Below are 14,304 nucleotides of genomic sequence, written 5' to 3'. Positions count from 1 at the left end.
AATTTGAATCTCCGCTGACGTCTTCTCCTCTTTTTCGCGTGTTGCAGCGTAAAAATGTAGCTTTACGCCTACAGCGTCACCACGCGTTCTGGCGAGGAATTATGTATGTCTACGCAGCAAAACTTTGTTGATTTGTGACCAATAGTTGTTTTTTTCTCAATTAAATGCTATTATGTCTTTTAGAATAATAGTGTTATATCATTTGTTGCTAAATGAGCAGAATGTAGTAACCCTCAGTGACTAACATCGGATTTGTATGCTGCAAAAGAGAAGCTTGATTTATTTCTCCTCACCAAACTATAAAATATAATGGGCGCTGTGGAGTATCCTCAACAAAAGAACCGTAAGCTTACTGCTTTCCTTACTGTATATTATAGTATATTTACTCCTTATAAGTTTCTAAGCAGTGTAATATGTTGCACGTGTATGAAACGATAACAAGTACGATCGATAACACGCTCAATAATAAACAATAAATGGAATCTTTTGGAGGAATTCGTATTTTATTTTCTCAAGACCATAAAACAGACATGATATTTAAAACAACGTATAACAAAAAAAATCACAGCTTATTTCTTGGGTGTTGTAGATTGTAATATTTGTTGCCATTTTTGTAAATATTTAGATTTTCATTTTCCATGGTGATAAAATACAATAACAGAATGCCACTGATGTTTTTTTTAAAATAATTAATAGAAAGTTGTGCATCAGAATAACAAAGGATATTTCACAGTCTGTCACATCATGTAAACTTTTCAAACAGTTGAAAATAATGATGCTTGTGATTACAGATATTACTTTGTCATGTCATTTTTTCTTTTTTTGTAAAATATTTAAAAAAACAATACACAAAAGTTTACACAAAAGGCTTCATAATGCCTTCATAATGCATTTAGTATTTGGAAATACTACATAGTATCTATAAAAACAACCCTGAGTGTGTTCAAAAGCAGAAAAAGTACACTTCAGTTTGGTCTCAAAAGGGTTTTTAAAGGGTTATTTAACAATGATTTCATAAACCTGTTTAACATGTGGGCATTTTCCAGGAATGTAACTTTTTTTAATGTTTTTACAGAAAATAGGGAGAAAATTTTGTGGACACATTACACAGGTGAGTCATTAACTGGTTGTGCCGTACCAGTGACAAAACCAACAGCACTGTGGACGGTATGGAATGACAGTCTTTCCATGTCTTGACCACCAGCCCCAAAAAACGAATCTTTCGCTAAAGAATCTATTACTGATGTGTTGCAACAAGCCAGAATTACATTCACATCAATATTATTATAGTCCTTTAATGCCATTTTAAGGGTGCTCACTCCTGTTGTGTCTATGAATGAAATGGAGGAGCAGTCCAAGACGATAGTATGGAAATCCAACTCTTTTGAAATCAAATTTATACTAATGTCTCCATTTGTTTGGTCCACTCCATCAGCCTTCTTGGCTGCCTTTTCTCTAGCTTTTTTCTCTAGTTTTCGTCTACGGGTCATTTCACTGAACGGATCAAGATCAACTGCTTTATATAATGACTTCAGAAATTTGTCTTTGTTAGCATAAAACAGCGGTGCCTGAAAACGAAAGATCTTCACTTTTGGAACAGGTGAAAGATTCTCATACTCCCCCATATCTTCATAGTCATTGGTTTGTTCAATTTGTCCCAGCAATGCAACTTTAGGATTTTGAGTCTGAACCACTACACAAATCATAGAAAAGACCACCCCGATCAGCAATCCAAGCTCCACGCTAATAAGAGCGGACGAGCTCATGGTCACCATCCACACGATTGCTTCGATCTTGCTCGCTCGCCATTGCTTCGGGACGTCTCGAAATTTATGCAGGGCACCCCGCAAGCTGACGATGATGATGCAGGCCAGTACACATTTCTGCAGGGCGTAGAAAAATGGTGCAAAAAAGAGAAGAACCAGAAGAACCACTAAGGCACTCACAAGACTTGAGATCTGGGTCTGGCAACCTGTTGAGTCTTTCACCATTGTCTTAGCAAGAGCTGCACTTGTAGTAAAAGAGTGGAAAAAAGACGGAATGATGTTGCAGAACCCGATCGCTATCATCTCTTGGTTGGGCCTAACTGTGTAACCGTTCTTTTTGGCGAACATCTCAGACAGGGAAACTGTAAATGCAAAACTGATGACCGCTAGCGGAATGGCATCCCATGCTACCCTGGGCATCAGTTCAAAGCTAGGCACCTTCGGTGGGATGAAACCAGTTGGAATGGCACCTGAGATACTGGAGCTGTATTGCCCGTTTAGATCTGCAAAGTGGGACACTATAGTTGCAAGTCCCACAACTACCAGTTCAGTAGGCAGCGGGATCTTCAAACGGTCTTTGTATCGATCCTGGAACTCCTTTCCTGCAACTAATACTAAGATACAAATGGCACTTGTTATCAAATCACAAAAGTTCGTGTTGTGAATGTTTTTGAAGATGTTGATCCAGGTGATCACAACCGTTCCGTAGCCTTGGTGGCGAGGGATCTTGAGGCCAAGCAAGTACTTAGCCTGGACAGTGAGGATAGTGCATGACGCACCGGTGGCGAAGCCGTCAAGCATAGGAGCGGAGAGATAAACTGAAACAAAGCCCAGTCTAAGCACAGCCATCAGGACCTGAAGAAAAACACAATATTTTTATGCAATTTTAATGTTTTGATGATTTATGAATTTTAAATATGTACCTGATAGACTCCAGCAAGGAAGGTTACAGCTGCAGCGACTCTGATGGCATAACATTCCTTTCCACATTCCATATTCAATGCCATGATCTTCAAGTTGACTACTGTGGTGTTGATTTCCCCCGTTCCATTTAACCCATCAAATGCATTTTGCTTAATGTCTTCGTTTATATCAAAGCCTGCTAGGTAGACCTCTCGATCCACAACTTGTCCAACCATCAGACTCATGAGGCTGAAGATACCCACAGAAACATGTCTCGATGTCCCCATGAAAAAGTATATGATGTTTGAAAAAAAGGACGTATACAAGCCGTAGATTGGATCCAAGCCGGCCAACAGGCAATACGCTATGGCTTGTGGGATCAATATGATGCCAACTATCAGTCCAGACATCATATCCCCCCATATGTAATCCTTTACCTTGTATTTGGGAAGCCATTGCACAACAGGGAAGAGACCTGTTAGACTGTTCTTCACTTTGGATGCTGAGCAGGAGAGGTTTCGCTGAAGCTTGGTTTTAATAATCTCTGTAGGTTTCTTCGTCCGTCGTACTTTACGCTTCAAGGGGGCAACAGTTGTAGACATCAGGTCCTCCATGGCTTCCGCTGATGACGGGCCCATGTGCTGCTGGGGCTTTTAGGACAGCTCCTGAAATAGGGAAAAGGTTAGAGCTGATGAAAGATGATAAAGAAATCTTTGATCAGGAAGTGATGTCTTAAAGAGGTCAGGCATGATGACTGTTAAATGGGAGTAATTGATTAATCACAGCTCTTAAAGCAAGTGTGAATGTAAGACAATGTTGCTTCCTCTAGTCAATAATCAGTGTGACAAGTTAACACAATTATCAAAGGTGATGCACTCATCACAGAGTTAGATATGCTTAAAGTGCTTTTTACAAGAAATCAGAATAGAAGTTATTCGCTCGACCTGATTTTGCCAAGTGGTTGATGTCCTCAGGGCAACATATTTTGTCAACCTAAGGACAACATTTTTATAAATAAAACCTAAACCCACACCAAACCCCAACCATAATTTACCCCTAAAATGATAAGTGAAAAACAATGGTCTAGAAGCACCTAATCCTGGTTGGAAGATTAAACTTAAAATAAACTGTACATTTATTTTTGAAATCTCATTGGTTGATTTAAATGTTGTCCCAGGGTCAACGTGATGTTGTCCTAAGGACATCAACCACTTGGCAAAAACAGCCGAAAAGAGCCAAAGTTATTCACACACATTTCTCTTATCTCTGCATGATTGATGGAGTGAAAACGCATAGATTGATCAGTCGATACTGTTATACACTTTATTCACTACATTTTATAAACAGTACCGATAAAAACTTAAAAAGATAAAAAATCTTTTCATCTTAAGGTGGATACTTTTTTGAAATAATTTTTTGAAATTACTTTTGTGGACATAAAATATAAAGGTGCCAACATGTCAATTTCTCTCATTAGAAAACAAACTCCTTTTAATACTCTTTAAAAACTTGTAAGTCAAGAAGCTGCGAACTTGAAGATGTGAAAATAAGAGAACGGTTTTGCAAATTCTACTCAAATGGTGGCAACTTTGAAGATGCTTAAATATAACATGGCTATATAACATAATTCCCACAGTTACAATTGTGCTGCTCATAGATTTAATGAGTTTACTATTATTCTAAAATGTAAAAAATATAAATAAATATATTTACCACAAAATAACTACAAGTATTTTGTGGTAAAATCCCTCACCATTTAAAGTTTACCCATCCGCATGCCATAATAAATGTCTTTTAAAACATTTTTAAAAACAAAATGGATTTGTGAGAGAGGTGTGTGTGTGCGAAAACGATAAATAATTTTAGCTTATTTAGCTAAATTGAAAATCACACAAACTCAAAATATTAATCATTTTTTCTCACAAGTGCAATATTGTGCTTCAGAAGACATTTATTAACCCACTGAAGTCATTTTAATTACTTAGTTAACCATTTAAAGTCTCATAAGATAACATGTCAGTATAACAAGTTAAAAAAATCAGCAACAATTTCTTTCAAAATCACAGTTAGAAAGTGGCACAGCTGTAGCATCAGTGCTTTATCATAGGTAAGGGACAAAAGTAATTTAGTTCCCAAGAAAAATGTAAATGAGCTAATCTGTTACCAGGACAAAATCACTCAGCAGGGAAAAGTAAACATCTCTTTCTGAGTCAGTCCCATTTAATCATATTGTCATGTGCCTTTACTTCTTGACAATGAGAGAATCTGGAATCAAACCGAAGCCAAAGCAAACTCAGCACATGCTATTTAACCCCTAACTGCCTTTCTTATTGTGCATCATAAATGTCTTCCACAATTTTCCATGACATCTCATACATATTTTTTGTTTTTGTTTGCAGATTGTTTTTCTCTGCAGATTGAGCGTTCAAGGTAAGCAGAAAAAGAATGTCCATCACTCACCTGAATAAATGGTCTTTCTTTCACAAGCTGTTTAAAATTGCTTATATTTATACAGTAGCCTCTTTCTACCACACCTGCCACCAGCAAAACCAAAAAACAGTGATACAAGTATATGTCGTACTATACAAAAACCTCGTGGCAGTCCCTCCTCTCCTAAATCCCACCCCCCAGTGTTCTCATTGGCTGAGGAAAGAGAAGGTGTCAGTTTTGTGTCTCTTCTGGGTTAAACATACTACTGCATTGAGCAACAGGCATTGTGGTAATAACGGCACAAAAAGTCAATCTTTTACTGGTTCTTATCTAACAACGGAAAACATTTCTGCCCAGACACAAGAGCGTTCTAAGAAAATCATGAAAATAACAAAATCAAAATCATCTGTAATCTTCTGTGAAATGGTGTATACAATCTGATGGACATGCACATTTCAGCATGACTCAGTCAAAGAATTCAGGCTTTTGTCATAAATGTTCTGTTTTTAAATATAGATCTCTTGTGATCTTGTGATGAGTGTCTGATTTTAAGGGTTTGGTGTGGAACATTATCCCATTGAGTTCAGTCAGAATAGGGGAATTCTAGTTTTGAATTTTACACATAGCTTATGCTTGTGGAAGTTGATACTGCATAGTTGCTCCATATGTTCACTGTTTGTTTATTTTTTATTAACGTACTGCTGTTACCGTATGTCAAAGATATGATGCGTTACAAAGGTCGGTTCAGACAGTCAGTCAGTTTCTATGAACAGTCTAAGAACTGTGAGTCTCTATTCTCATCTGGTACAATAACGCCTCTGTATTTTGGAATAATGTTGCTCTTTCTGCTTAATTTATTGCAGTAATATGTTCTTTGTCATGTCTGGCGTGCTGTATAGTTAGAGATCTCTGACCACTCTTTAGGAAATGTGTCAGTTATGAATTGTGTCATGTAAATCAATGAAAGAGACAAACCTTTATATATGATTCTTGACTATGTTATTTCCCATGTAAATATGTGCATTCTGCCAAGAGTACAGGAATTTCAGTTTAGATAATGCGTGGTTACATTTGAATTTATTCATTAAGCGTGTGCTTTTATTCAAATGAAGAACAGCATGTCAAATATGTCAACAGAGTCAACAGTATTTACTATACACAATGCAAAGTTTAGTACAATAGAGCAGAATTGGTGTTATAGTAAATGGTCAGGTGGGTTTTTAACACATCTTAAAATGCAACTGTAAAACATACATTTTATATCCTAAAACAAATAAATGTGCCAGTGACAGTAGCCGTCTTGCTTTCCTATGTTCTAGTGCTATTGTACTAATATGTAAATGTTGCATGTAAGCATACTGTAAGACCTTCCCCATTATGGTACTGAGGAAGAATATATTGTGACTGAAACAGACTCACCATTAGCATAGGAGCAGATGAGCAGAATGGAGTATACATTTGCCATGCCTTCACTGCTGAATTTCCCGGTGAGCTGGTTAGCTTGGCTGAAAGGGGCAAAGGATTGTGGGTGTAGATGTTGCTTGGTTGCTTAACCCTCGGTAACCAATCATAGACAGAGAAAGATAAAGAGGAAGAGAGCGAGAGAGAGGGAGGAGGGCCTATGGGAGGCTGAGCTGATCACCATGGAAACAGTGCCACCCACTGTCAGAGTTCAGAATTTCTGAATGTGCATTTAGAATAGACGAATGCAGCAGAAGACAAGTGAATATCAACCACAGTGGAGGAATGTGAAGACTTGCTCCCTGCTACACTTTGGGTCACTTGACTGAACTGTTTCTCTTGATTATCTACATTTATCCAAAGCGACCTACATGATCATAAATTTGTTTTAATCTTATGATGTATGCTATAAAATATCATTGTGCCAACATATTAATTATTTAAATTATTAGTTATTTAAATAATTTAAATAATTAATTATTTTAAGTTAGAAAACAAAAAAATATTTAGTTTGATTTATTTTTAATTTACTTTGGTCACAACATATTCCCAAATGTTAGCCTACATTTGTGTTATTTCATGGTTTTGATGATGACCTTACTATTTATCTAAAATGAGAAAAAAAAGAATCAAACATTATATGGTATAAATAAATGAATGGTACCATGTGTCCTATGATTTGACGGCAAAAATGTAGAAAACAAACTGTTAATAATATTTTATATTATTTACATTTATAAAATAAAATAGCAGAGCGATTTATCTTCATTGTTCGCTTTTTAAATTTTTGCTAAGTCAGTAATAGGACACGTGCAGTTTATTTTGTACCCATTTATAATTTATTATAAAATATTAAATAGTATATTTTTCTATTTAATATAATATTATTATAATAAATATAATATAATATTTACAACAATATATTTTTTAACAGATGAGTTCTACTTTTTCTAGAATTAATCTTGGATTAAATTATGTACATTTGACCAATGTTCTGAATTCAATGCAACCAGGGCTGGACTGGGACGTTAATTTGGCCCTGATGTTTTTTACCAGCTTCGGCCCTCCACCATTTTTGTCGACGGGGGGGTTTGGTTGGGTTGTGCTAGGTTGTGCTGCTGTCATTGCCTTTCCTGCATACATGTCCGATTCGCAATTGCATTCGCGTTCCATGCATACGTGCTCGATTCACGCTTCTTAAGCTCGATTCACATTTCGCGTCTAAAACCTTCCGGAAAACATGAGCTGCACTGCGTTCTCCTTTTTTTCCAAAGCGCCTGGACTTTGCGCTCTCCTGGCGTCTGTCGTCGCTAAGCAACCATGGGCCACGATAGCCGTTGAGACGAGGAGGTATAAACAAAGGATATATGGATTATATGCACTGAAAATACCTTGCAATAACTCTGCTACTAGATTTAGTTATGCTGTGATCATCTGTGTCTCCATCTTCATTGAGCTTGTCTATATTGGCTGGTTGGTTCTTGTCACATGACCTGCGGTGCGCTTGCGCCTTTCTGGAAAGTTGAGATTTTTTCATCTCGATGCGGAGCCGACGCTCCTGAAAAAAAGAGCGCGTCGCACCGCATGCGCATCGCGACCGCGTGGCCCCCTATTTCCGCGTGGCTGCCGCGTGTCTACATTTAAAATAACGAATATGCGCGCGGAAAAGACGCGAAATGTGAATTGGGCCTAATCCGTCCGTCTCTCTGGCCCATGCGTCCATTCAGCCCAAAAAATACATCGGCCCACCGGGAAAATGCCCGGTATGCCCGATGGCCAATCCAGCCCTGAATGCAACAAACATAATATGTTGTTCCAGTATCCACAAATAAAAAATCCTTTACTTATTAACTCTCACATTACACGGAAATGTTTAAATAAGCTCAGTATAAACCAACCAAGTTACTCATTGCAAGCATTTCTTCCCGTGAGCATATTATTGTCAATGTCTCAGCCAATGTTTAACATCACATATGAAAATAATATTTAGTGTTTGGTTGTCTGCTTTGTTCATTTTGATCCTTTTTTTTACTTTTTACATTGTTCTACAGCAAACAAACCACGAGCCTAAGCTAATTCTCTTTTAAACAGGTCAGTATGTTCCTTTGAGATGCTGACAGTGTGTCGTCTTGTTAATGTTTATAAGTGGCTGGGCATTATAGTATTATAGTAACTATGACTTATTGCTGAGTGTAAATTACAAAGTCCTGAAAATTTCTGATGTTGCAATGGGTTTTGTACGTCAGCTAAATTCCATTGCTGTTTATGTAGATAGTTCCCCGAGATAGTTTTCAGCAAGTATACTGGGGTGTGTCACTAAAATGCACACCCCACAATTACAGAAATAACATCTCGAGTTGTATATAATCATTGCAGCATGTGCATGAGTGGAAAGATGTGTTTTGAGATATGAGACATTCTACATTTTATCTCTGAAAATATTAAATTGAATTCATATTAAACTAAACATAAATCAAGAATTCTAAATAAATTTAAAGTAGGTCATAGTTTAGAGCTGGCATCCTCTGAAGTCATAGCATGGGTTGGCATCATCTATCCACGGGTGTTGGGTCATCTTACATCTCTGTGGCACACTGAAACCAGACTGAAGCTGGTGTAATCACTGGTTACTTTGGGATGGGCATCTCAAGATGGAGAGCAGATGATGACATGACATTTTAGGATAGTTATAAGTATTTAATCTATAAACATGAAATGCATAATTACAAGACATATTATGTGTGCTTGGCTAAAGAGATGTTTCTGTCGTCTAGATTTAAACTAGGATTGAGGGTCGCTGCCCCAGACAGGAAGACTATTCCACATCTTAGTTGCCAGGTGCGAAAAAGATCTACTACCTCCTTTGGTGGATTTTGCTATCCTACAAACTACTAGAAGTCAAGAGTTTTGCGATCTTAGAGATTAGCGTGATAAGTTGCATAGTTTTTTGTATAGTAACTTACTGTAAACAAATATGTGTGCTTTGTCTGCTTATTTGGGTCACAGTTTGTGTCTAAACCTTTCTGCATCTTATTTATTTAAATCAGGCAGGTTTGACCGATCTTACAAAGCCACTTATATCATAATCTTTGCCTTTTCACCAGCAAAACCCAGTACAGACAATCTGTTCTGTCTGCAAGAGACACCAGCTGGCATGAAACTACTTACCGGCAGTCATAACAAGAACAGTTAGAGGGCATTAACCTATTGTAGATAAACCGATTGGAGAGATGACGTCAGCTGCATCGGTGTGTTGTGAGAGACACTATGTATACTGTATTTAAGCTACAGGAAGACATAATATTGTGCAGACAGACAAAATAAGCGAACTGTCCTCAAAACTGCGAAAAAGTTTGTTTATCTTACAACTTTTAAGTGTGTTTAACGATTTTGATATTTTGAGTTCCAGGGACTCAAAAATAAGAATTCACTTAACTCAAAATGTTTTATTATATCTTCCGATTACGTCAGAGCGATTCCCAGCATGCTTTGTGTGGACTGCATAATGGAAGTAAATCTCGAAATAAAGTGTTATTCTATGGATTTATACAAGATTACAAAGGGAGGAGGCTTATAAATGTTTAGTATTCTGTTCTATTCTGTTATTTAAAGAGTTTTTTAACATTAGTGATTTCAAGAGGTTACCATTGTGCAGACGGTAGAGCATTTGCTTAGGAGGAAAACAGACGCATTTCAAATCTTAATTGTTAGTTCTGAAGGCATTACATAATGGTCCAACTGTAATTGGCTGTTGTTCCTTCACGACAGCATTGAAACGTAACTATTTTTTTCAAAATTATTATTATGACTTTACGGTTCTTATGTGTTTAGTGTCCTTTATTCAACAGAATTGAGTTCATCAGCGTAAAAGTTTTGAGGTAATAAGTTTCCCCAATTTTTTTAGTTATCTTAACTTATCTGGGTTTACAGTGAGTCGTGACTAAAGGGTCACATGAACAACTTTAATAAGAAGAATACGGTTGGGTTTGAAGTATTAACTCATGGCTACTTAAAGGGACAGTTCACCCCAAAATGAAATCTGTCATTATTTAAACACCCTCTTGTCATTTCAAACCCGTATGACTTTCTTTTTTTCTGCAGAACACAAAAGAAGATATTTTGAAGAATGTTGGTAACCCTACAACAGCGGTACAAATTGGGTACCACTATTGTTCAGTTACCAACATTCTTCAAAGTAACTTCTTTTGTGTTCTGCAGAAGAAAGCCATACAGGGTGAGTAAATTTAATTTATTTGTCATTTGCTTGGAGTCATCAGTTGTTGTCTGCGTATTGACAACCAAGTAGATGAAAAACCTTTTTACCCATTGTAAAAGATGAGGCATAAAGTTTTGTTTAAAAAATATTTATTGTCACAGATTCACCAGTACAACAAATTCCACATTCCCTTGAGAGATAAAAAGCTTCACATGGTCTTTCCCGTATGCACACATTGTTCCATGCATCTCTACAGCAGTGAAATGACCCAAATGCCTTGTCCATTGACAGTACACTAAATTATTCCCTCTTCATTTGCTCGAAAACATTAGCAAGCACCTGTAAAACAACAGACGAAAAAGTCAGCTACAAAACTGTCTGTGCCACTTGTTGTGTTTTAGCTCAAAATAATTTTTGCGACTTACCAGACTGAAGCACGGGCTGGAACTGACCAGCCATGCAGATCTCGTCCTGTTTCTGGCGCACGATGCGCTGGATTGCGGGGGGAAGGCCACGGGGGTTGCGTGAGAATATGAGAGCATAGCCGTCATCACATGTGCCGTCGTCCTTCAGGGTGCGGCAAGCATAGGTGATAGCGTAGTTGTCATAATCGGTGTCGATGACCCAGTAGTTGTCACCTGTGTTAACATTGAACAAGTGAATCACATGACATGTCTTATGTTGGTACAGAAATTGAACCGTACTGAGTACAGATGTATGAATCTGAATGTATTATGACCTCCACTGGACAGATAGCTAGCCAGGCCCTGGTAGTTCATGAACATCTTTCCAGGGGTGCTGGGATCAGGCACGCTGTACTGGGCCGCCATATCAGCACACACAACCCAGAACCTGTAGAGATATAACAACAGATGGTGGGATTAGCATTAGCATAATGTCACCAATTGTTTATCAATATATCTGTATCAAAAATCATGGGATTCCTGTATATTATTATAATTTCCCTTACTGCTAAAAAGCTTAAAGGGATAGTTCACCCAAAAATAAAAAATTCAATATTTCATCTTTCATAATTCAAGCACTCTCATTTCATTCCAAACCAAACCTGTATGATTTTATTTCTTTGGCAGAACACAAAAGAAGATCATTTTAAGAATGTGGGTAACCAAACAACATTAGCCTCCATTGACTTCCATTGCATAGACACAAAACCACGGAGACATCTCTCAATATCTTCTTTTGCGTTCCACAGAAGAAAGAGTCATATACGGGTTTTGAACAACATGATAATAAATAAATAATGACATAATTTTTATTTTTGTGTGGGTCTTAGCTGATTTAGCTGGCCTCCTAGCATGTAAAGCTAAAAGTACCCAAAACCTTTTGAAAAAGCCCATATAGCCACCAAGCTGGTTGACCAGCTATACCCAGCAAACCAGTTTAAGCTGTTTTTTTAGCAGAATTATAGTTATTGTTTCACTGACCCGAAAAGAGTTACACGACCCTTGGAAGAGGCAGTCATGGTGCCATCGTCCTCAATGTTGTATTCAGCAGAGATGTTGTCCTGGAGGAACAGCCCCTCTGGATCTTTTTTCTGCTGAGCGTACCATTTGCCTGCATACTACAAGACACAAGTCACGTAAATATGAGTGTTTGACATTAACGTTATAAATGAGCAAACAAGACCATGACCTGTGGGCATCAAAATGCACACATACTCGCTTTGGATCAAAGTTCTCCTTGACTGTGAAACTGTCCACGATGCATGAAGCAGACCAGCAGCGTTCAATGTAGGATAGGAAAACCACCAGCAGAGCAAACTTGTAGTATTCCATTCTGTCTAGCAGAGAAGAAAAGTACAAATGAAGCTTTTGCCAACTAGTCAACACATTCTGTTTATTCCAATAGTCCGGATGGCAAGTTGCATTTTGTTAGATAATATGAAAAGTGCACTAGACTGCATGAGTGGCCCAGAAGGCCTACACGTAGGACTGGGTCTTACCTGTTTGTTTTGTTGTTTTTTGAAGTGCAGGGACGGAAAGGTTTTGTGGTGTAGGATCTCTCTCTGTGGTTCTCCACCGGTCTGTGTTGTCTTACGTTGAGGAAGAGCCGCTTTATACCTACTCCACACACAGGCTTATTGATTATTTTCACTTCTTGTGACTAAATAAGGTGCTTAAATCTACGGTTAATCCGGTTCTAGAAATCCTTACTGTAATCTGGCTTCTCAGTTGAACCTTGCCATAAAAACAATTAAAGAATTATGTAATGGAATATTGTTAGACTTTGATTTATTGTAAAAAAAATAGAAGTTTGGCAGATAAAGGTATTTTTTGTTTTATTTATATTGAACATCTGTTATGTAATGTTATTTGTTTTGAGTTTTTTATACAGTATTAACGGCATATTGCTATTGTAGCAGTTTAATATGTAAATCACATTCACATTGGTAAATTGATAACAAAAATGCTCTATATTTATTAAAGCATCTGATTGTGGTCCAGTGTTATCTTAGGTACAATAGGCTTCTAATGGCTTTGTGTCTGTTTGTTTAGATGGACATGATTACAGAAACAGCTTTTCTCCTTATGACAATCTATTATATAATAATGAATGTATTTTTGTATCAGATTTGTCAGTTTTCTATAAAAAAACGGTATAGTGATTTAAAAGCATATTATGTCATATTTATGCACCCTCATCTATGAATTTTTATCCTCTTATACAAGATCTTATCTTAATCATTAGCTATTCTGACTCATTTGTTATGATATTGTCCAGACTTATAGTCTCTCTCAATGTCTAACTCAGTTATGAATTATATAACGTCTATTATGCGATTTAAAAATATGTATAATTTTAAAAGCAACAAAGTGAAAAGTTGGACTGTTATCTATTAATGGCATGTGGAAAAGACATCTATTATTATTCTGGCAAATCATATAGCATTAGATATCTTGTTACTGTTATTGTGAAAACATCGCAAAAAAGAGGTTTGCCTTTCATTAGTATTCTCATGTGCCTCTATACTTTATAGCTCTATGCCAGACCTTGAATATATAAAAAGACTTAATGTACAATATGATCTCTGTACTCTTATTACTTGTATTTTGAAATAACAAACTTTTTTTGTTTCAGAAGCAAGAGGACTAAGCTGGTTTTGGCACGTGGACCCTTGGCTCACACACAGTGTCCTGAAGGAGCTGTGGGATGATCAGGTGGGGTGATCCGATCACATGTTACATTGAAATCACAGAGAAGTTCAATTGCATAACATTCAAATATGTTCAGACTTAAGTTTTAAGCAACTCCATATGGTGGAGATATGGCTTTAAACTACAGCATAAAGTTGATCTGACCTTTCTGGCGACACAGCATTCAGTGATGTTATCTATTCGCACCTGAGCTCCGCGCAGAGATTAGTGCAGTTCTTTTTTTAAGATCTTCATTTCTTTTTTCATTTTTCTTTTTCTAAATCTGTTTAAACAAAGAAAAACTGAACTCTTTTTGGTTGCGCTGTTAAACAACCATTGCTAAAGTTGATGTCTGACAACATCTAACCTGGTT

General features: G+C 37.1%; 2 protein-coding genes across 4 annotated transcripts; both read right to left on the bottom strand.

Moving 5' to 3' along the window:
- Nucleotides 1-494: 494 nt before the first annotated feature.
- slc26a1 (solute carrier family 26 member 1) lies at nucleotides 495-6,639 on the bottom strand. Of its 2 annotated transcripts, none has more exons than XM_057361112.1 (3): nucleotides 6,519-6,639; nucleotides 2,690-3,334; nucleotides 495-2,621 (listed from the first exon to the last, which is right to left on the bottom strand). In XM_057361112.1, exons 2-3 carry the CDS (start codon nucleotides 3,305-3,307, stop codon nucleotides 1,104-1,106), a joined length of 2,136 nt encoding a protein of 711 aa, XP_057217095.1. In that variant the 5' UTR covers nucleotides 3,308-3,334; nucleotides 6,519-6,639; the 3' UTR covers nucleotides 495-1,103. The 2 variants fall into 2 exon arrangements, with proteins under 2 accessions (XP_057217095.1, XP_057217096.1); XM_057361113.1 differs by lacking the exon at nucleotides 6,519-6,639 and adding an exon at nucleotides 5,130-6,161.
- A 4,269-nt stretch (nucleotides 6,640-10,908) lies between these two features.
- On the bottom strand, nucleotides 10,909-12,862 carry rbp4l (retinol binding protein 4, like). Of its 2 annotated transcripts, none has more exons than XM_057361116.1 (6): nucleotides 12,740-12,862; nucleotides 12,456-12,577; nucleotides 12,222-12,358; nucleotides 11,516-11,628; nucleotides 11,202-11,414; nucleotides 10,909-11,115 (listed from the first exon to the last, which is right to left on the bottom strand). In XM_057361116.1, exons 2-6 carry the CDS (start codon nucleotides 12,570-12,572, stop codon nucleotides 11,105-11,107), a joined length of 591 nt encoding a protein of 196 aa, XP_057217099.1. In that variant the 5' UTR covers nucleotides 12,573-12,577; nucleotides 12,740-12,862; the 3' UTR covers nucleotides 10,909-11,104. The 2 variants fall into 2 exon arrangements, with proteins under 2 accessions (XP_057217099.1, XP_057217100.1); XM_057361117.1 differs by having other exon boundaries at nucleotides 12,456-12,573.
- Nucleotides 12,863-14,304: the final 1,442 nt, after the last annotated feature.

The sequence above is a fragment of the Triplophysa rosa genome, linkage group LG19 (genome assembly GCF_024868665.1).
Source record: "Triplophysa rosa linkage group LG19, Trosa_1v2, whole genome shotgun sequence".
Lineage (NCBI taxonomy): Eukaryota > Metazoa > Chordata > Actinopteri > Cypriniformes > Nemacheilidae > Triplophysa > Triplophysa rosa.
This window is presented reverse-complemented; position numbering and strand designations above follow the sequence as displayed.

What these genes read in the sequence shown, in the direction of transcription:
- rbp4l (XM_057361116.1), bottom strand. Translation starts at nt 12,572, where the DNA reads ATGGAATACTACAAGTTTGCTCTGCTGGTGGTTTTCCTATCCTACATT. An exon ending in AGAACTTTGATCCAAAGCGA is followed by an intron (nt 12,359 to 12,455) that starts GTATGTGTGCAT and finishes TGTGTCTTGTAG; the next exon opens with TATGCAGGCAAATGGTACGC. An exon ending in TAGCTATCTGTCCAGTGGAG is followed by an intron (nt 11,415 to 11,515) that starts GTCATAATACAT and finishes ATGTTAACACAG; the next exon opens with GTGACAACTACTGGGTCATC.
- slc26a1 (XM_057361112.1), bottom strand. Translation starts at nt 3,307, where the DNA reads ATGGGCCCGTCATCAGCGGAAGCCATGGAGGACCTGATGTCTACAACT. An exon ending in TCCTTGCTGGAGTCTATCAG is followed by an intron (nt 2,622 to 2,689) that starts GTACATATTTAA and finishes GTTTTTCTTCAG; the next exon opens with GTCCTGATGGCTGTGCTTAG.